The 23,763-nt window shown below is 26.7% G+C and overlaps 1 protein-coding gene across 1 annotated transcript; it reads left to right on the top strand.

The window, feature by feature from the left end:
- The first annotated feature begins 1,089 nt into the window (after positions 1-1,089).
- Positions 1,090-21,296, top strand: LOC140672329 (uncharacterized). Its single transcript, XM_072904378.1, has 11 exons — positions 1,090-1,242; positions 6,617-7,149; positions 7,752-8,120; positions 8,353-8,537; positions 8,728-9,016; positions 10,419-10,589; positions 17,147-17,707; positions 18,942-19,304; positions 19,561-19,745; positions 19,841-20,129; positions 20,836-21,296. Exons 2-11 carry the CDS (start codon positions 6,627-6,629, stop codon positions 21,015-21,017), a joined length of 3,117 nt encoding a protein of 1,038 aa, XP_072760479.1. The 5' UTR covers positions 1,090-1,242; positions 6,617-6,626; the 3' UTR covers positions 21,018-21,296.
- Positions 21,297-23,763: the final 2,467 nt, after the last annotated feature.

The following is a 23,763-nucleotide window of genomic DNA, read 5'->3' as shown; positions in this document are numbered from 1 at the left end:
ATAATACTAATAAATGAATTTAGAATAATTTATCGTATTTGTTATTGTCGTTTTATGACATTTTACACCATTGTCTTCGAAAACCTTTGTCGTCGAAATTGTTTATTTACACATAATTGAGTAAAAATCTGCATTTATGACATAGAGAATATTCATATATGGATATAGTTTTGCTAATTTTCTCAAGCAAACAACAAGTAATACGTAATAACTTTAATTTAATATATTATCATAACGTACTACGTCATGCTATTTAACATACTATTTGTTGGCAATTTTCTATAATTTTTCAAGTCAGTAATTTATGCAAGCAACATATCATTTGTAAGTACTAGTTATAATTAATTATAGAAAAGAGCCACATGTCATTTATAAGTACCGGTTGTAAGAATTGACAGAAAGAGACAGCAAGGACACAATAAAAAAAATTACAACGTTTTTTTTAATTTTAATGTAACTATCAATATTTTATAATTAAATTATAATAAAAAATTCCGAAAAAAGATAATTAGATTATGTAATACAAAGGAGAAACACTTAGATAGAATAAAATTATATCAAAGGAGTAGGTATTCCTTTTTGTCATTATTAAGAATAATTTAATTGAAAAAATTTCCTGTCTTGATCAAAAATGTTTTTACAGAAACAAATTCTGTTAAAAATTTTTTGAAAAATAAAAAATGAGATCTGAAAAATAATAACTCAAAGAAAAATTTTTTTCATACTGTATTAATATGTAATTACAAAGACAGTTCTTTTCGTCAAATTAAGAAAAAAACACTGCTATGAAGTATTACGATAAACATTTCTGATAAATAAATTGTAAATTTATTAATACATTAATTAAATTGTTTACACTGTTTGTTTTCCTATATGTAGCTAATTATAATATTTGAAAATAAAAGAGAGATTATCGTCTTTCCTTTCCCTGACAGGCAAATGTTAATGGCAGGATACGAATGGTTCAAAGAATTTTAAAATAGTTATTACGAGTTTGCGTGCAACCTTTCTCGGGGCATTCGACTAAAATAATAGTGTCCAGATAGGTGGGATCGAAACGCATAAATACAGTTGCCAACATGATGCAGAAGTTTGTTCTGTCACTGCACTTGTTAATCACGTATTGATATTAAAAAACATAGTAGCATTCTGTGTTCTATATACTACAGTGAGAGCTAATTGTTGAAAACAAGTTTTGTCATTATATATCAGAAAGGCGATCCATTTTAATACGTTAAGAAGGTATACGTTAAAATCATTATATTACTTTGTTTTTAAATCTTAGATGAAAAATAAAATTAATTATTCTTGTATGTTGAAAAATAAAAATTTACCTTGACAGATATAGCTGTTAAAGAATATTTTCTGTTACACTGTATGACAGTTTTAATAATATTGTTTCAAACTTTTAAGCATACATACTTTTATATATACAGAGCGTAGTTACCAAATAATTTTTATGTAGACGAATTTTCTGGCCAATTTGAAAACGATTTTTCCCGAGCAAAAATGTTGAGGCATCAATAATTTTCGAGTTATAAGCGATTGAAAAAGAAGAGTTTTTCGCAAACTAAACTTGTAGAGTTAAAAGATTAACATAATTACAGTTTCCAGTTAATTTCAGATGGAGTTTACTTTAATAGAATTTTAATTTAAAGCTTAATTATAATTATAAATTATAAGAATATATAATGGTAAAATTAAAAAATTAAAAGTTTCCAAAAGTGATGATCTTTTGCACATTCTCCCTGAAGAAAAATCCTTTCTAAATTGATTGATAAAGAGAGGAGGATCCTTTATCTACATAAAGGATATCTAGCAATTACGATACCCTGTTTATAACAAACTAGAATGAAATTAAGAGATTTGCTTAAAAACTACATATTTGTTAAAAGTTATAAAATATAATAAAAATTGTAGTAAAAAGAATGAAGAAAAGAGAATAGGCCATTTAAAAAGAATACTCATTACTCTTTCTGCTATTATTTAGATTAAGAAAAGTTCAAGAAAAATTTGTTGAGAAAAATTCGACAGAAAATTTGGAAAAAAAGTCTTCAAATTTCAAAAATTCTCGATACAAAAATCAATTTAAAATATAAATAATCATAAAATAAATACAAGTTATAAATTTGTGAAATAATTAATAAAACAGAGAAATTGTCTCTCTCTCTCTCTCTCTTTTTTTTTTCTCTCTCTCTCTCTAATAAAAGCAAAGATATAATTATTGAAAATAGAGGTTTTTTTAGAAGAAGCAATTTGATACGCATTTTAATAATTACATTTTAATAATTCTCAATATCATTCAAGCTATATCATTGATTTGCATTTAAAAATAAAATTATATATTTTAATACTTTGTAAATTATTTATTATAACGCGTGCTATTATTTTGGAATATATTTAATAAGTGCGAGGAATTTAGATCTATTCACGAAGAATACAGAGATTAGTATCATTAAAACTTGCGTGTTCAACTATTGCGCTAAATGATATTTGTGAAGGAACATTTGATAAGGAACAGAACGCGAAAAATATACGTTGCGATTTATAAATGCATGTGTAGTACACATGTTCATTTTTTTCTGCAAATCATACACTGTTGCATTTTAAATTGCTGTATTGGAAAACTTATTTTTCAAATGTTTCGTATTTATCTTTGTCGGTAATTAACTTTAATACATATAATCATATATATGCATATTTTATGTAGATTATACAATTAATCATACATATACATATTTTATGTATATTATATAGTTTATTTTTTCGATTCTCAATCATTTAGAAAATATTTTTGTTTTGGAGAATATTTTAAAAATTAGTTTAAAAAAAAACATATAATCTTAACTTAACTTTGTATGATCCTTTTTAAGATTATTTAGATTTTTTAAAATAAAAACTATATATATATATATATATATATATATATACTTATTTATTTATTTATTGCATATTCTTGAAAATAACGTCAAAACGCTATAGTAAAACTTTTCTTGTACTGCGCTGAAGAAGGCTCAAACAGGAGCTCGAAATGTTCGCTTTCCTCTTGTTATTCTTAACGTTTTAACTATTAATTTTATACGTTGTTTTGTATTAACTTATTTCATATGTAGAATTATGCTTAATGAATTATATTAGTTTAATATTATTTTATTTCTTTTTATTTTGTTATTCGTTTTTGCTCTCTACAGCACTTAATGTTTGAAATGTTAATAGAATATATTGGATATGGTAAGAAAGAAACTTACACAAATGTAAGAAAGTATTATATAATTGTTATCAGCAAGAATATTCAATTAAATTCTTTTATTTTTATCTTCTTAATTGGTATTGCGACTAAGTTGGACAAATGATAATAGAAAAAGAATGAAGTGTTATCCAGTGCGATTTTGTATACTCAGATAAATATCTTTGATATTTACAAGGTCGCACTAGATATTTATAAGATACGCAAGATATTTATAAGCTAAGAATATTAAAATGTAATAAAATTTGATAAAAATAAAATTTTGCTTATTGTTACTCATATATTGAATCTTAAAAATTATTTATAGATTGACATTCTCGATAACAATTATATAATACTTTTCTGAGTGTTTTGCCATCTCTAATATATTCTAATAAAGACATTATTTAAAACCAATCATCACGGTCGATTATTCGTGAAACGAAATAGTTGCTATTCTTTTGATATTAGATGATGTCCACATAATTATCACATAGCAATCAAACAGTGATACATATAAGTTTTTATATGTGTATTAACAATTTTTTTTCTTTTTAACGATGTATGAATAAAACAGTTTAAAAATTCATAGAACCGAATAAACAATGTCATTGGCTACATCTAGAAAACATAATTACTCCTTGTTGTGCAACTATTGAATAACAGTTGTCTGTAAGATCGATATATACTTTTAGATTTGTCAATCAGATTCATTTTTTAACTGCCGATCTCATTCTGTTATTTTCTAAACGCAGCTAATAATAAATTATGTAAATCAAAAATTTATAATATTTTTTTATTCCGCGATATATGTATATCATTAAATAAATAAAATTATAAGTTATTAAAGTCGCTAGTATTTATTTATAAACAACGGGTTAATTAAAAACTACCTGCTTTGTACAATTTATTAACTTACATACAGGATATACTGCAAAGGTCAGTTGTAAAACCAGCTTCACATATAAACGACGGATGGTCTTTTTCCAAAAAGATCAGGGACATTATTATTGAGGGCGGTCAAGTAATGATATCATTGGATGTTAGCTCGTTATTTACTAATATCCCCAAAGAATTGGTTCTGAGCGCCATTGAAAAACGATGGAATAACATCAGTTCTGCTACTTTAGCCTTGCTCAATTTATACATGTTGTGGAATTGATTTTAGATTCGACAAGTTTTAGTTTTAATGGACAGTTTTACGAGCAAATTTTCGGAAGCCCCATGGGCTCTCCTTTATCTCCGATACTAGCGGACATTGTTATGGATGATTTAGAGTCTCATTGTCTAAATTTGTTAAGTTTTAAAGTCCCAATTTACTATAGATATGTGGACGACATATTTGCAATAATTCCACGCACACGCATTGATGAGATGTTAGATACTTTTAATAATTTTCACCCTCGTTTAAAATTTACGTTTGAGATTGAACAGAATAAGTCCATTAGCTTCTTAAATACTACTGTTTTACGTGTTGACAATGGACTCATAACTAATTGGTACAGAAAACCCACTTGGTCGGGAAGATATATCAACTTTTATTCGAATCACCCCATGAAATATAAAATTAATACGATTTATAGTCTTGTTGATCATGCATTGCTGCTCTCTGATACTAGGTTCCACAATGAGAATTTGTGTATCGTTTATAAAACACTGCGTAATAATTGTTTCCCTGACAACCTTATTGGACGACACATCAAAAAGAGGATCAATTTTTTAAAAAATCGCGACAATTTGGAATTTGAACCCTGGAGGAAGGAATTACAAAGAAGCAGCCTTTTTGTTTCAATTCCTTATGTTAATGAATTTAGCTTTTGTTTACGTCGTATCGTTTGTGACGCTGGTTTGAACGTCGTTATGACTGTGACTAATAAACTTAATACATTGATTAAGCGTGGTAAAGACAGATTACATACTGACTTTAGAACTGATGTTGTTTATAAATTACAGTGTAAGGATTGCGATGCGCTTTACATAGGCCAAACAAAGCGACATATACGCACACGTATTAGAGAACATCTTAACAATATAAAATTACATCCTACCAATCAATCAGTCGTTAGCAAACACAGAGTTGAATTTGGGCATGATTTTGAGTGGGACGATCCGGTTATTTTACACAATGAAAAATTTATTAAGAAAAGAGAAATAGCTGAAATGTTTTTTATTAAGAAATTTAACTCCACGATTAATCTACAAAGAGATACTGAAAATTTAAATAATATTTATGACAAAATTATAAAGGTCGTTTGAACTGTTTTCCTTTTAACCATTGACAGTTTCGTTTAAAAACTCATGCTGACATGACGTGTCTCCTTGTTTGTGTTCATCTCAAAATTAATAACCATTGTTTTTAACTAAGTGACATATTTAATTATTCCATCATTAAGTTCTACCTTTAAACATATCCCATTGGATTCTTTCTTCTCTTTCTTAATTTACGTGTGAGTAGACTAGTTTTATAACGCCATTATGTTGTATTGTTTGGCTTAATCCGTTAAAAATTGTATCCATATATCAATGTTTGATCCGTTATTTATTTTCTTTATAGTTACAAAGTTGAAAAGGACCACAACCATATGGTCGAAACGTCGTGTAAATAAATTAAATAATTTTGGCTAGTCAGGTAGTTTTTAATTAACCCGTTGTTTAAATAAATAAATAAAATCAGTGCTCTCTTAAATATAAACTAAGAACAATAAATTATAAACGGCAATAGAGAGCAAAAAAATGTGTCCTGATAAATAAGTTAGGTAATAATTGACAAATCATATAATAAATAAACAAAGTAAGGTGTATTATAATTAATATCAGAAAATTTAAACTTTGTCATACATATGTCGCAAAACTCTCTAATAATAAATTACTAATATTGTAATTATATATCGCATTTTCGCAACTTTACCTAATCAAAGATATTAAAACGATAATTGTTAAAAGAAATTAAAATACAATTAAATACATTTTAAATGCGGATGTTTCAAGCTCAATTTTGAGTCTTCCTCAGCGCAATAATTAAAATATAATTGTAAAATTTGTGAAACGAGAATTATTAATAATAAATTATAAATATAAGTGTAATAAAGCTATTATCTTACTTGCTTGGACCGTCTCCGATGGGTGTTTTTTAAAGATTTAACAGACAACAGAGTCAACATTACAAAGAAATCACTGACCTGGTAATATTGTATGTGAATAGCAATGATCGTTGAAATTTGTAAATTAGTGATGTTTTAAAGGAAGTAACTTATGACTTAGTAATCACTATTCAATAACTGTTAGGTGCTCACTCTTTATAATTTATGTTCTTAGTTTATATCATTAAAATATAATATCGTCTACTTTTATATATAAATGCTCTATTTTTATATATAAAAAAAATTACAGACAAACTGAAATGGCACTCATAACTGCTTATTGGGGTTTGGATGGCATCATAGTTTTAACAATTCTCATGATAATCGCCTACCTCTACATGACACGCAAGTTTAAATACTGGAAGAAACGAGGCATCACAGAAATTTTTCCACCGACACCTTTCTTAGGCAATTTCACAAAATGCCTATTACTAAGAAAACCGCCGGCGTATTTTTTAAAAGAGTTGTACGAGCAAGCAAAAGGGCTACCTTACATCGGTTTCTATATTTTCGACAAGCCCTTCTTATTAATTTGTAATCGGGAACTCATCAAGAACGTCTTAGTAAAAGACTTTAATATCTTCTCCGATCGATACAATAACGCAGATCCGGGTGATCGTTTTGGTGGCAACAATCTCTTTTTTCTAAGGAATCCAACTTGGAAGTTGGTAAGAATGAAATTGACACCATTCTTCTCATCCGGCAAACTAAAAAAAATGTTCGAACTAATGTTACATTGTGGGGATAATTTAGACGAGCATATCGAATCGAATATGAAAGAAGGTAAGTGTTGAAAGTCAGTCGTATGTAAAATACAAAATATTGAGATGTATATAAAATTTGAAATTATAAAGAGTTGATGAATATTAATGATATGTATTAAATATTTTTATAAATTATATATATTTAATGTATACATATATATATTTCTTTAATTACTATAATTATAAATAAATATATAAATATATATTTTTGATGGTAAAGTTTTAAAATTTACAATAATATATTCTGTTTTTTTATTCCATACAATTTTACTTGAATCATATATCAATTAAAATTATAAGGAAGAAATATATAATCGAAAAATTTCAATAATTTATTACAAAACTAAACTCGATTAAATATTATTATGACAGAATCTAAATTTGTTTAAAGAATTGAAAAAACGCGTGAATACTGCATGAAGAATACACAAGCATTATTAAAAATGTTATGACAATTAGTAATTTTTCGAGAAAATAAGTTCAATTCTGAATTCTACAGAAATGCGGGCAGAAAAGATTTCTAAATTTTATAAAAATGTGATAACTTGTATAAGATACTTACAGCTAGATGGATTAGCTAGTAATTGAATTGATTGAATTAACTAGTAATATTGCTGGCAGGTAAAGGAGAGACGATCGAAGTAAGAGAATTAATTGCGAAATTTACTACGGATGTTATCGGCAGCACCGCTTATGGACTTGACGTGAATTCGTTCAAAGATCCGGATGCTGAGTTCCGCAAATATGGCAAGATGATTTTTGATTACGACATCATCCGCGGTTTAGAGATGCTCGCGATATTTTTCCTTCCGAGTATAGTTCGTTTGACCCGTGTAAAGTTATTTGGTAAAGAACCCACTGCCTTTTTGCGCAGGGTTTTTTCAGAGACACTCACTCAGCGAATGAAGTCTGGCATAAAGAGGAATGATCTCATTGACATTCTTCTCGAACTGAAAAAAAATCACGGTGATGAGGATTATAATGGATTCAGTAAGCAAAAATAGAGATAATGATTATTTTTAGAATTCCTGTGCAGAAATTTTCTTAATTATATTTATTTAAGAGAAATAAATAGAGAGATCATTTTTTTGTAATGATGTAGTAGTTCGTAATAATGTTACTGGAATAACCGATACATCAAAGCAATAATTCAAACAATTGAAATTAATTATAACGTAAATAATAAAAATCTTGAAAAACTTACAAATAAATTAAATTTTAGAATTTGACGGGGATGATCTTATGGCACAAGCGGCCAGTTTCTTCAGCGCTGGTTTCGAAACCTCTTCAACTACAACGGCGTTCACGTTGTACGAGATCGCATTACAACCTGATATTCAAAATACTCTAAGGAAAGAAATTGTCGAGGCTCTCGATAAGTCCGGTGGAAAAATTACGTACGATATGGTACTTGAATATTGTACGACATTTAGTTGCTATCAAAAAATTATTACAATCAACGTGTTGTCACGCAAATATCGTTGATATCATTATCAAAGCAATTCTTTTACTAGACTTTTTTACCTTTCATTCTTGTGTAAATTTTAAGAATGATATATATGCATATTAATATAATAACATTATACTTTATTATCAGACTATCTCGCTGCCGTATCTTGATATGGTGCTCAACGAAACTTTAAGAATGTATCCGATATTGGGCTACCTAAATCGTATGCCAAATGAGACTTATAAAGTGCCGAACTTTGACCTCGTAATTGAAAAGGGTACACCAGTATACATTCCGATGCTCGGTCTACACTACGATCCGGAATATTTTCCTAATCCGGAGAAGTTCGATCCGGAGCGATTTAGTGAGGAGAATAAACGTAACAGACCGTCATGCGTTTTCTTTCCCTTCGGAGAGGGCCCACATGCGTGCATAGGTGAGAAAATTAATTTCGATTAACAAAATAATATTGATATGTCGTAGACAAATGGTTACTTCAGGAAAATAGCTTTTAACTTTGACTAGGCAAATGCTATCTGGCTAGTCAAATGGCTTTCATTCGTTTATTTCTGTTCAAATGCAATTTTCCTAAGCAAACGGCATTTGTCTAAACACTATTTAGAAAAGTAGTAATAAAGATTAACTATAGCATAGTAAAGCAAAAATAGTGGAAAGATTCGAGTATTTCGGTTTAATAATATACTGAAAACCAATCCAGAATTTGTAAGTTTATAGAAACATGCTGTAGATATTATTATCAATGTGAGTTTATGGGGACAAAATGATATATGAGACTAATCAATCCAGCCGCTAGTAAAGTTTTTATTGTTATGTAATGTTCTTAAACATAGATATTTTAAGAAATGTCAAAATTCTGTATTTTTTAAGAGCATTATTCTTTCTAATCAGTTAATGGATGAAACAAAAAAATCTTAATTTAAAAAAGCATAAAGAGAAAATTTTTGCACTAAAAACATATTTATCATAAACTATCACTCGCTTTTTAAATTTGTTATTAATTTGTATTGTGAGGTTTTCATTTTTTATATAATATATATTATGTATTTTAAAACAAGACTATGTATTAGTGTACTGTTTGCATAGGAGTAAAAGATATCAAAGTAGTATATTTTTAAACATACTAAATTTTTATTTCTAAATATCCACTGTTTTTGTTTTATAAAATAATCTTTACTTCTATTTTCTTAAATAGTGTTAGACAAATGCTGTTTGCCTAGGAAAATAACATTTGAACACAAATAAACGAATGAAAATCATTGACCAGCCAAATAGCTTTTGCCTAATAGTCAAAAGCTATTTTCCTAAAATAATTAAACCATTTGCCTACGACAGATATGAGATCCAAAGAACATCTACTGAGCTGTAAATTTCATAAATAGATACTTTTACCTTTTTATATCCTTACAAATATTATAAATTTGTTGGTAGTTGTAAATGGTTGTTTAACTTATAAAATTGTATATTAAAGAAAAATGTACGAAATCACATAAACGTAAAACTTTTCTTTCATACGAGCAAAAACAGATTATTCAAATCGGAACTTAAAAATACTCTGCAGGTTCTAAGAGAGAAAAAGATATAAATTATTTAATATTGATGTCATTAAATATAATAATATTGATTATATTAAATATAATAATATATATTTTATAATCCAATAAATTTGTCAAATTTACAGCTTTATATTATAAAAATGCAAAGTAATATAACAAAATTATGAATTTTCATTATAGTGATAATGTATAATTTTTATTTTTTATTTCTTGGTTAGTACAATATTATTTAAGTATATATCCAATTTATATGTATTTTTGCAGGCACTCGTTTAGCATATTTGCAGATAAAGTTGGCGCTGATAATAATCTTGAGTAAATGTGAAGTAACACCGTGTGAGAAAACTTTGATACCAATGATAATTGATCCGAGGGGTGCTATGACAATACCGTTAAACGGCGTAATATATCTCAACTTTCGAAAAATTAAATCCAGCGCTCTTTAAAACACAATAGTATGTGTAGTTATTGTATTATTTTGATTTATAAAAAATATGACTTGTGGTTTTGTTAAAAAAATAGATATCTAAAATAGTATCTAAAAATAAATAATCGAATATATTGTGCATAATAGCGTAAAATTCCTAAAAATTTTGTTTTAACATTAAAACATTTTCAGATTGTATTGGGGAGTGAGATAATGACAATTTAAAACAAGCATCTACAAATATTTATTTTAAGATAGTATAAAATTGTTATAAAATATTTTAAAAAATATTTTTCTATATATTTTTCTTACAATTAGTTTCTAGTGATACTTTACAAGATGTTTTAAGACTTAAACTTCGTGTTTATTACTTTCCTTTTCTTTTATATTAAACTTTTATATTTTTTAATTATTTTAATATACACGTACACACACATATATACATATGTATCAAAATCTTTGCTGTAACATATATTTGATTATTTGATAAATATTTTACTACAAAAATTGCAATAAGAAGTTTAGATAAAAAATGAAATTATTTGCAAAAGAACAAAAATTGTCATTACGCGTCGAAAGCGTGAAAGCTATTTATAATGTGGAACAAAAGAATAGTAGAAATAAATAGATAATTAAGGGTGATAATAATAGTGGGAGAAAATAATATACTATATCATTCTTAAAAGATATTAATATATAATTAATTTAAGAATTTTTTTTTAATATTAAAATTAAGAAGTACAAAAGAAAGAAAAATTGTTGAAAGATTGATACTCTCATATCAATCTTTAACTAAAAGTAGACTTCTTTATGTAATATGTATTATACGTTATGTAATATGTATTATACAATCATCAAATAAAATTTTGTTAATACTTTTAAATGTTTATATATATTAGATTATAATAATTTATTATCGATAAACATTATTGTGTCAAAGCTATAGACCAGAGTAACTTTCAAAAGATTTTAGTTTGTTGTTTATTAAAAAATTAGAAACAGAAAAAAATTAAGAAAAAAATTGGAAACAGAATTAAAATAATAAAACCTCTTTATCAAAATCATGTGTGAAATTGCAGATAATTTTGCCTTTTACTCTACACGTGTCATGCAAAATTGAATGCTATGAAAACGAAATTACAGATAATTTTGCGTTAAACTTTGTCCTGCACATATCATGCGAAATATATATATATATATTAATAATATATTATATATATTAATAACATATATATATATATATATATGTGTATATTCCTATATATTTGTACGTAGTATATATTTGCAAAACACTTAAAGGCATGTACAATGAAAAATTTATACACTACAGATCTTCCGCAATTTTTTGAGAAAGTATCAAGTGTAGAATTAGCTTGTTATGATAGATAGTTAACTGTCCATTATAATTTATCTTTCAAACAAATGTAAAAAAAGACTTTTTATAAATAAATTATATAATGGCTTATAATATTATAATGATTTATAATATATTATTGGAGTTTGAAAAACATAATGTTCTAGTTACTCTCTTATCTTTGCATAATTCGCAAATTTAAATACTAGATAAAACGAGATGTTATTCTTGAAAAAACCGATCTCTTTTTTAAGCATTGCTAGATGCATATATTTCTAAAGAAATCATCAAAATTTCTCTTAAAGGTTACTTACAATTATACTAAAAGAATATCTTATATGGATTATGTTTTTAACAATTATTAATTAATTCTATCTATTGATTCTCATTAAAGACATCTTACAATTAATGAAGAATTCGAAATTTTTTTGCAATCGATACTTTTTGCCGAATAAGAATGATCATAAAAAACGCATGTTATCAGAAATCATGTCATATGCATACTATTTCTTTCCCTAAAATCGTAAAACTTTTGAACATTTTTCAGTGATCACATGTTTAATAAAGATAATTTAGATCATAAGATTAAATGTGGCATCCTATATATAATGTCTATAAAACTATATTCAACTTTATCCAACTATATTGAATTTTTTGTTGCCAATTTATACGTTTGAACTTTGAACGTCGCTTTGTATCTTTATTTGTTGATAATTTTTTTAAATAAATAACTAGAAATAACTGCTAAAATTTTTTCATGATTATTTAATAATAAGATCATGACATAATTTTGATGACATATATCAGAAATAAAATTATCTACAAATATACATTGAAATAAATATTTGCCAAAATCTCCCTTTCTCTTTCTTAATATCATTTGTTTAAAATTAATAGATATACTTATTAAGCTGTTATTTTTTTATAGTTTTTTATAGCAAGTATATTTTTAAACAATTTTTAAATTTTGTACTTAATAGTTTATACTTTAGTTTGTACTTATTAATACTTTTTTGAAATGAAATTTTAAAATTTTATAAATTTCTATGTTATTATTATTGTATTTTTCCTCTCTCTCTCTCTCTCTCTCTCTCTCTCTCTCTCTCTCTCTCTCTCTCTTGCTCTATTATTATTCTATATTAAATTAAATATATATTATAAAACATTTATTCCTTTTGCTACAGTTTTTTTAACAGTTAAATATTAAAACAATAAACTGCCGTTTCTCTATTTTGATATACTATAATATATATAATATATATATAATAGTTACAAATGTTGATTAATTTTACAAATAATAGTAAATGCTTGAGACTAATTTATTGAGCAATGAATAATTTACTGAACAATTATAGGATTAATTACAAACTAATTATCAACTCTTATAGAAAAAAAATCCTTGAGATTTATACAAACAACTTATATAACTATCTCGTTATTATATGCGTATTACAATCTTACATATTATTGTTATATACAGGATGTCCGATAGCTTTGTATATATATATATATATATACAAAGGGTCCGGTAATAATCGTCCTACCTCTCTAGGACTAATAGAGCAGGTCAAACTGAACGTAAAAGTCCTCTACCATTTTGCGATTTGCGCAATAATTTTTAAAATATTGATTAAAAACGCTCAGCGTATGAGCGCGCGCCGTATATAGCACTCAGCATATGCTGAACGTTTTTAATTAATATTTTAATAATTATTGCGCAAATCGCAAAATGGTAGAGGACTTTTATGTTCAGTTTGATTTGCTCTATTAGTCCTAGAGAGGTGGGGCGATATGTATATATAATATTGTTTGCTGAGCGTTTTTAATTAATAGTTTAATAATTATTGCGCAAATCGCAAAATGATACAGGACTTTTCTGTTCAGAATAACACTCTCTACCTTCCCTTAAAGGATGTTGCGCGAATTGTCGGACACCCTGCATAATTTTATGAAGGAAATATTTTCTACTAAATTATTAACTAAATTATAATAATGACTTTTTATAAATATATGATTGCTTATTAAATTAGTCTTGGCTGTTCATTATTATGTATAAAATGGAACACCACTCATCGTTATTCTATACAAGTATGGAAAAAAATATGGAAATTTCCAATCTGTTCTTGTAAAAAAAACTGGTTTTATAACGCATAGTCAATTATAAGAAGAAAAAAAAGAGAGAGAGAGAGAGAGTACGATTGACGATTAACATTCTTTTATATAAATTTTGCTTATATAAACCGGTTTATAATTTAAAGAAAGAACAGTATCTAATATATGTTGCGAAATAGAATATTTTCATATCTATAGGAGGTTATCAAATAGAGATAATTTAAAAAACAGTCTATATAAGAAAATAAGAATTTCAAGATTTTGCATAATTTTTTTGAACTTAATCCAAGTAATATAATTTATTTTGCTTTATTGCAGAGTATAATTTTTTTCAAATCTTGTTTACATATATGAATTATTTAATAATAATCCTTTAACTTGAATACTACTGATTGTAAGACAACAAGTCTGATAAGTGAGTGGCAATCAGTCGAAGTGACATACCCAAGTAAGTCAATATTTTGATTAGAAGCCTTCTATCAAGTAAATATTATTTATACAATTATTTTTATTTCAATTCTTTTCCCTAAATTCAGTTTTATCACAAAATAATAATAATTCTCCTTTTACCTCTTCTCTAAATAATTTTATCGATTTCTTTTATTGTGAGACGCATTTTTTTAAATATCTATATCTCGTTTAATTTATGTACATATTTTATTTTAATAGATCATCAAATATTATTATTCAAGGTGATTATAATAATTTAATATTATGTGAATTATAAATAATCACATAACTAGATTCACAATTTAATTTACAGCAGTTAGTTTTTTTTGCGATTCTTTAACTGCCTATCTCCACTAACTAATAAAATAACTTTTTTTCTATCCTAGATTTAAATAACGTATTCACAGTTTTTGTTCACTTAATGATCTTTTATATAGTTCCTTATTACTATTAATATAAATATGATCATCATATTTTTTTTTAGTCTTTCTATTAAATTCTATTACTTTAATATCAATAATAAATTAAATATCAGTTGTAACCTAATCAATGTTTAATTTCTTAATTGTCACTATCTAATTTCTTAATTATCTCTGAACACGGCAAATTCGTCCAACAACCTCTCCGTGGTGCGCATCAGATAATGCTAATGTTGGCGGTAACAGGTACAAAAATGTATAGATCACTTTGATACGTCATAAGACCGTGAAAAAAAATTGTATCGATCTCAATTTTTTTTAATTTGCAAATAAAAGTCCAAATTTTACAATGATTATTAAAACACATAATTATGTTAAAGTAAAAATGTGTAACTGCTAGTTGCAAATTCAGATTTTTTCTTAAAGATAACTATGTGTTTTTTTTTACACCAATTGATTCGTCTCATTATTATATGCATAAAAGTATTAGCTACAAACAATAAATTATAATTGGCAATAGAGAGCAAAAATGTGTCGCGACAAACGGGATAGGTAATAATTACGAATGATATAATGAATACAATAATAAGGTGTATTATAACTGGTAACAAAATATTAAGACGTAATTATACATATGTCGCAAACCGTTTAAGTAATAAATTATTAATAACGGAATTATATATCGCACACACGCAAAGTTTACGTAATCGATGATATTCCAAAAAACGACAAATGTTAAGAGAATTAAATACAATTAACTACATTGAATGCGGACGTTTCGAGCTCTATTTTGAGTCTTCTTCAGCGCAATGATTTAATTATAATTGTAAAAATTAAGTAAAACAAGAATTATAAATAATAAATTATAAACATAAGTGTAATTGATTTAGCTATTTGGACCGTCTCCGATGGGTGTTTAATTAAGATTTAACAAACAAAGGAGTAAACATTAAAATGAAGTCACTGACCTAATAATATTGCATGCAAATAACAATGATCGTTGAAATTCTTTAACAATATTTAATGAAGATTGATCACAAATTGTTGACTCAACTACGTGTACTGTGAAGGTCGATCAGATAATCAATATTATCCGTAATTATCCGATCGACCTCCACAGTACATGTAGTTGAGTCAACAATTTGTGATCAACCGTCACTAAATATAGAGTGTCCCATTTAAAAAATTAAACATAACGTTCATGTGACCTTCAAATGACTCTTCAAGGTCAGACCAATGGTATCATTTTATGGTCCCCTCGAAATTAAACAACTTTTGCCTCAAACATTTTTCTCTCCCGGGCTTGGTTTTCGAGATATTCGACTGGAAGAATTAAAATGAGACACCCTGTATATATATATGGTATTACATTATTCATAAGTAAAGTAAAAAAGTGAGATCAATTATAAAAAACCATTTCTTGTTTCTTCTTACATTACATATCTTTAATCTTCAATAATATTTGAAGGTTAAAGATATATAATATTAAGTCGTGAACAAACATGTTGCAAGTTATTCTTAAGCCAGACGTTGAATCAATCGGGTTTTATTTGTAGAATTAGCTTGAGATATTTCATCGATAACGATTACAAATCTATTACATTTTTATATTATTTATAGTCAGAATTCCACGCGAGTATAAAGACTTCGGGACAAATTTTTAAATTATACTACGTCGTTGTGATAAAAATAATAATGAGGTTTGTGACTTTCTTATAGTGTTTTTTCTGAAAGAATCTTTTTTGAGAGCTGCACCTGAATTTCCGAGTTTGTAGCATCTACGAAATAATCAGTAAAACGTAAGTAGCTAATCAAATTTTTTACATTGGACCTATATTTGGAAAGGATTCGTTTAGTGTAATACTGTGTTAATGAAATATTAATAATATGTTAATAAAGTAGCATATTGTAATAAGTATACTTATAATCATAAAAGCTTAGGTATAAAATCAGAAAAGCTTTTTGTGTTTTCATCCAAGAAATCAAGGTCTTTTAGATTTTTATTCGCTCTTTTATATCTTCATTATATGTTTTGCCGAAGAGATAAATATTAATATAACCGAATTTGTTGCTCAGCCTAGAAATATAAGAGATGTTTCTATTCTCTTTTAAAAATTATTTGACATTCCTAGACATTCTTGCATATAATTTTATGCAATGAATCTTAGAAATGATTTCGTTAAAAAAAAAGATTGCTAAGTATTATCGTTATTCTCTCCTTTTCAAACAGATCTAAAAGGAATATTTGTACAAAGATATAAGTTATATAAAATGGCGCTTATAACACCTTATTGGAGCATGGATAGCACGATAATTCTAATAGCTTTCGTCACAGTCGCCTACTTTTACATGACGCGCAAGTTTAATTATTGGAAAAAGCGTGGCGTTTTGGAAATACCGCCAATACCTTTCGTGGGTAATTTTAAGGATTGTATACTTATGAAGAAATCACCGGGACATCTATTTAAGGAAATCTATAATACAGCGAAGGAACAACCTTATGTGGGATTTTTTGTTTTCGACAAACCCTACTTACTGATTCGCGACGAGAAAATCATCAAGAATGTTTTAGTGAAAGACTTTGATCACTTCTGCGATCGATATATGACGCCGGATGAGAATGATCGTTTAGGTTACGCGAATCTCTTCTTCGTAAAAAATCCTGTGTGGAAGATGCTGAGATTGAAAATGTCACCGTTCTTTACACCCAGCAAACTGAAGAAGATGCTAGACTTAATAGCCGATTGTGCTAATAATTTAATCGAACATCTGGATTCGTTGAATTTGAACAGTAAGTATTGAATGATTTACGGGGGAAAGAGATCTCTTTAAATTAGAAATTTTTCTATAATATATGAAATTATATATATAGTAACTATTTATTTTAATCTGGATGATTTTTATTTTAACATGAATTACTTGCATCTTGATTTTAAATTCCCATAAAGATCAATAATCTCAAGTAGCGATAGCACATTCTTGAGAAATTATTACGTCATAAAGTATTAAATCATTTTCTAGTAATTTTTATATGTTGTGCGAAGCGAAGTCTACTTCATATTCGTTCAATGATTTTGCCGTAAAACAGGATTTATAATTACACGAAACAAGGTTTATTCATCGTGTAATGGTTAAAAAGCATCCTCTTTTTTTATTATTTATTTTTTCTCCTTTGTATTAAACTTAACAAATAATATAGGCTTCTCTAACTTTGTACAAAAAGTTGCAAGTTCTATAATTATTTTGTTTGACGTTAAAAGTACCGGATAATGTAAAAAAAATTATCAAAATATTATTTCATATTTTATTACTTTCATAATTTCTCAAAAATACATAACCATCCTTAATAAGATGAACAGTAAGACTATAAATTTCGGAATCATGTGAAAGTCACAAGGATAACATTGAAATCAAAATAAAGCTTATTCTATAATAAAGCTGTGTGTATATGTACCTATTAAAACATATAATTACTATATATTGCATAGACATTTCACGATATTATTATATACATAAATATATATTTAATAAAAGAAAATTAACAAAATCAAGTCATTCTTATATCAGATTTATTTTACTTTAATTAAATGTTATTGTACATTAACTTTTTGATTTGTAACATAAATCAAAATTCATATAGAATAAAATTCAATTATGCTAAAATATTAATTTGTATATAATAAGAAAAAATGTATAAAATGTTAAAATTTAAAGTTGCGTAAATTCTTTAATTAAATAATTAAAATAATTAATTTTATAAAAACTAATCTTTCCCTAAGTTACCAAAAGCAAATTTTTAATCTCTGAGAATAGAATGCAAAACTTAGTTATTCCAAAAATTGTTTTTTCAAAAAAGAAAAAAATTGAAGATTTCTTCAAATTTCGATTCTAAGTAAAGTAAAATAAAATGATAGATAATTAATTTAATTTAGTTAACCTTTTTTAAAAATGTATCATAAAATGTATTATAAAATGGAACATATAATTAAATTTTATTAAATTAACTGATAATATATTGTTGACAGATGAGGGAAAGATAATTGAGGTGAGAGAATTATGTGCCAAATTTACTACAGACGTGATTGGCAGCACCGCTTTCGGGCTCGACACCAACTCTTTTAAGGATCCGAACGCCGAATTTCGCAAACTCGGCAGTGCGATCTTCGGAATTGCTCGCAGTTTTGAACTATTCACAGTAACTTTTGTTCCATTGCTATCTCGTTTGGCTGGTATAACGCTGTTCGGCAAGCGAAATGACGCATTCATGCGTAAAGTCTTTTGGGATACGCTCATTCGACGCGAAGAATCTGGCAAAAAGAGGAATGATCTTATTGATATCCTTATCGAATTGAAGAGAAGTCACGGTGATAAAAATATCGAAGCATTTAGTAAGCAGAATGCATTAAATAATAATGACAATTACAAGTGTTACCTTGAAAAATTAAATATTAAATTTATTAATAAGATAAATATTTATTAATAAGAAATAAAAAAGATAATTTTCACAGAAAATATCACATAATGGTGATATACAGAAAACAAGATTATTCACTATGTTTGAGTGATGAATTAAAATTAACATTAATCGTGATAAGCAGAAAAAAGAACAACAAACATATGGAAGTTTAATAAATTTAATTTCAGAGTTTGATGGGGACGATCTACTAGCACAAGCAGCAATTTTTTTTGCGGCCGCATATGAAACCTCCTCGACAACAATGGCTTTCGCGTTGTACGAACTTGCATTGCATCCTGAAATACAGGACAGGTTAAGAAAAGAAATTTGTCTCGCTCTCGTTAAATCTTCTGGAAAAATTACGTACGAAATGGTGCGTAAGCATCGATTATTTATTTTTGCTATCAATCAAATCTTGAAGAGCAAAACTGAAATATATGTATAAGAATGACATATTGTTGTTGCTAGCTCGCGTCACTATCGTATCTCGATATGGTGTTCCTGGAAACTATGAGAATGTACCCGCCACTAGAATACCTACAACGTAACACTACCGAGACGTATGCCGTGCCAAACTTCGATCTCGTAATAGAAAAAGATACACCGATTTTCATCTCGGTGTACGGTCTGCATCACGATTCGAAATACTTTCCCAATCCGGAGAAATTCGATCCGGAGCGTTTCAACGAGGAAAATAAACGTAAAAGGCCGGTATACGTTCATCTTCCGTTTGGAGAAGGTCCACATATTTGTATAGGTGAGAAAATCGATTTTAATTTAAGAATCGATATTAAAAATTAAAATAAATAATACTAATAATAATAAAAAGAGAAAAGCACATACGAAAACTGCTTTGATCTTTTGTCCTGATCAATTAAACCATTGAGAAATATCTCCTCTTTCCGTGATTAATTATGATATAAATTTTAAGTTAATATCGTGCAATCAAAAATTATGAAATTGCAACTAGAATTATATTATTTATACAATTACAACATAATAATCTAACAAAAAAATTTCAATTAGATAATTCATAATTGTTAGTGCAACAACACTTGACGATACATTCTTTCAATCCGGAGTCTTTTTCTCTTCAGAAATATCTAAGAAAGTCATTATTTTTAGATATGTACTTATTTTGATGTATTACTTTACATAATTTAATTACATATCTTTATAAAAAAACATTGAATTCTAAAAATGTAAAGTTTAATTATAATTAATAAACTAATATGATTTTGTTATCTAGTTGCCTTTCTGAATCTTAATTTATACAAATGTTTTTATATTTTACTGCTTACTATTTATAAATTTTTCTAATACAAACTATTTAAAAAAAAATCGACTCTACTTGATCATAGAATGTGTCGTTAAACGTTTACGCGATGACGCCCTATATATGTATTCTTTGTGTTCTTTCTAATTAAAACAATATGATTATTATACAGTTATCTATTTCGCAGGTGCTCGTATGGGGCTTTTAGAGATGAAATTGGCACTCGTAAAAATCTTGTGCAAATTTGAAGTAACACCGTGCGAAAAGACTTTGATACCTATGAAACTTGATCCCAATGGAACTTTAATAATGCCTTTAGGGGGTGTATTACATCTCAATATGCAACAAATTAACACTGAAGAATTTTAAATAGCATAATCAAAAAATAACTGACAATAATATTGTAATATATGTATATTGTACATTTTTATATATATTTAATATTAATATATTTTTATATTTTATAAGTTTTTTTTATATTTTACGTACGCGATTGTTTTTAATATAAAATAATGTGTTGAGAGTTATATATTATACAAAAATTATGCATGTCTCAAACACCAAGCTTGCATGCAATATCACGACACTATTTTATATTAAAACTGTATATTTGTTTTACCTTGGTTATAATAAATTAATCAATACATATTTCATTACCAATATTTTTTTCCGCTCATTCAACAAATCATCATCAATCATCGATCACAAGAATCTTAAACCAATGTTGAATGTGAAAACTACTATATTAATTTTAATTAAAATTTCCTACAGTCGATTTTCAAAGAATATGTACAATATTTTAAATGCACAATATACATACATATATATACATTTTGATCATGTGCTAAAATAACGAATGCGAAATAAAAATTATAGCATGAGAAGTTTTGAATATTATTTCAACGTGTGAGAGTATGTGCTATTATGAAATAATGTCAGGTTATCAGAGGATAAGAATTTTAATTTTTGAATTTTTTACTCTTTCATTAATATGTTACATATTGATTTGTTTATAATGTTGTTGAATTAATAAAATAAATTTCAACTACAATGATGTTGATTCAATATTATTTTTTTCACTGTACTTATTAATTTATGGCAGTCTTGACCATATCATATAATAGCACGATTATAAATATTTTTTATTACAGTATTTTCTGTGTTTAATTAATTAAATAAAAACATGTTAAACTATATGCAAATATATTCTTTCCTGATGATATGCTATGAGACATAGAGCGATTATTAAAAGGAATTATTCGTTAAAAAATTACTTTTTCAAAAATTATTCATACGTTTTATCAATATAATTAATTAGATAATTAATAGTACGAAAAAAAATGGAGCAAAAGTATATCAATAAAAGTTCAAGATCTTTAAAAAAGATCCTTAATTGGAGATCAAAAGAAACGTAAAACGAAAAATTTATAAATAAAAAATTATTAACATCTAATTTATTCTTAATCAAAATTTATTAAAGAGCATTTACTCTCTTATCTCACGCGATACGCAATAATGATAATTTTTATTAAGTTTTTTATATTCTACATTATAAGAGGATCAAAATAAAAATGTGACAAAATTAGAGCAGCACGTGCGTTTAAGCATTAACTCCCAGAAGAAAATTTAAACATGTTAAACTATGTGCAAAACAAATTTTAGATTTCCACGAAGATGACTTTATGGCACAAATAGCTGGTTTCTTTTCAGTTGGTGTCGACAGTTCAATAGTACCGGTACCTTCGTACGAGTTCGCGTTACAACTAAAAATTCAAAACAAAAAAATTTTTTTAAATCTTCAAGCTCAATGAATCCGATGAAAAGATCACATACGATATGGTAATAGAAAAAGTAAAATATAGAATATATTATGTATCGTATGTGTCAATATCATATGTGAATATAAATTTGAAACTTTTCCTCCATGTATTATACAGAAAACAGAATCTATTTATAGAACACAGATAAAAAAATTGTTGATATCATGTACATCATTAGACATATCTAAGCAAAAAGTATTATTTTGATTAGATATTATAGTTTTAGAACAATTACAAAATTGTAAAAAAACGAAAATCATTTATAAATAATTTACATAAAATTATAGTATTCAATAAAATTTTGCGGCAGGTATGAGATAACTGTGCCAGAAAACATTGAAACCGATGATGATTAATTAATTTTATGACATTTATTAATATTCGCCGTCAGATACTGAATATTAATTAATGTTAATATATTTGAAATTATTAATATTAATATATTTCAACATGTGCGCGAATATTTAATCATTAGTGCTAAGTAAAATATGCAAAATAAATATAAATATAAGACCTTACCATTTAAGGATCGATCTGTATGACAGCACGAGAAATATATTTTGACAGTATAAAATGTAACGCGCGCGCGGGCGGATCTTTTATCACAATATACTCTTGAGTTTTATAAGACGACGGAATTTTGAATAGACTAATTCACTATCAGAATCATGATTTTGCAGATTCCGACTTTGAAGACAATGTGTGGATGCAGTAGCGCGATCGCTCAGTGAACACAATTATTTGTGATCGGTATATACTCTTACATCTAAATTTTAAATGCCAATCATGAATAGTTGCTCACTGAGCGGTTAAGTTGTTATACTAAATGCATTCAAAGAAAACGATAAATCTTGATTATCTATTGCTAATGATCATGTGCAGGAGGGATTTTTTTCAAATATTTCTTCAGCTTCGGCAGAATAATCGTTTTTCCTTTATTCGTCGACATTGTAAATATAATATAGGAGGCAGCCACGAGCAACCGGTCATATGTTGATGGTACACACTCGCAAACATATACACATAGTTTTATAAATATATATATATATATATACACACATATATATATATATATTTTTTTTTTTCATTCACTCTCATTTACAAAAAGACTAATGATCGATCATACGCGCGAGCTATTCGCCGGGCGATCAATCATGCACGTAGGTTACTTAAAATTATGCGTTTATAATATATGTATATAACTACAACATCTTGGAATCGAATGGAATGATAGGTACCATATATCGATAGTATCCTGTGTGTATATGTGTGTATATATATATATATATATATAT

Source organism: Anoplolepis gracilipes, chromosome 13 (genome assembly GCF_047496725.1).
Source record: "Anoplolepis gracilipes chromosome 13, ASM4749672v1, whole genome shotgun sequence".
NCBI lineage: Eukaryota > Metazoa > Arthropoda > Insecta > Hymenoptera > Formicidae > Anoplolepis > Anoplolepis gracilipes.
This window is presented reverse-complemented; position numbering and strand designations above follow the sequence as displayed.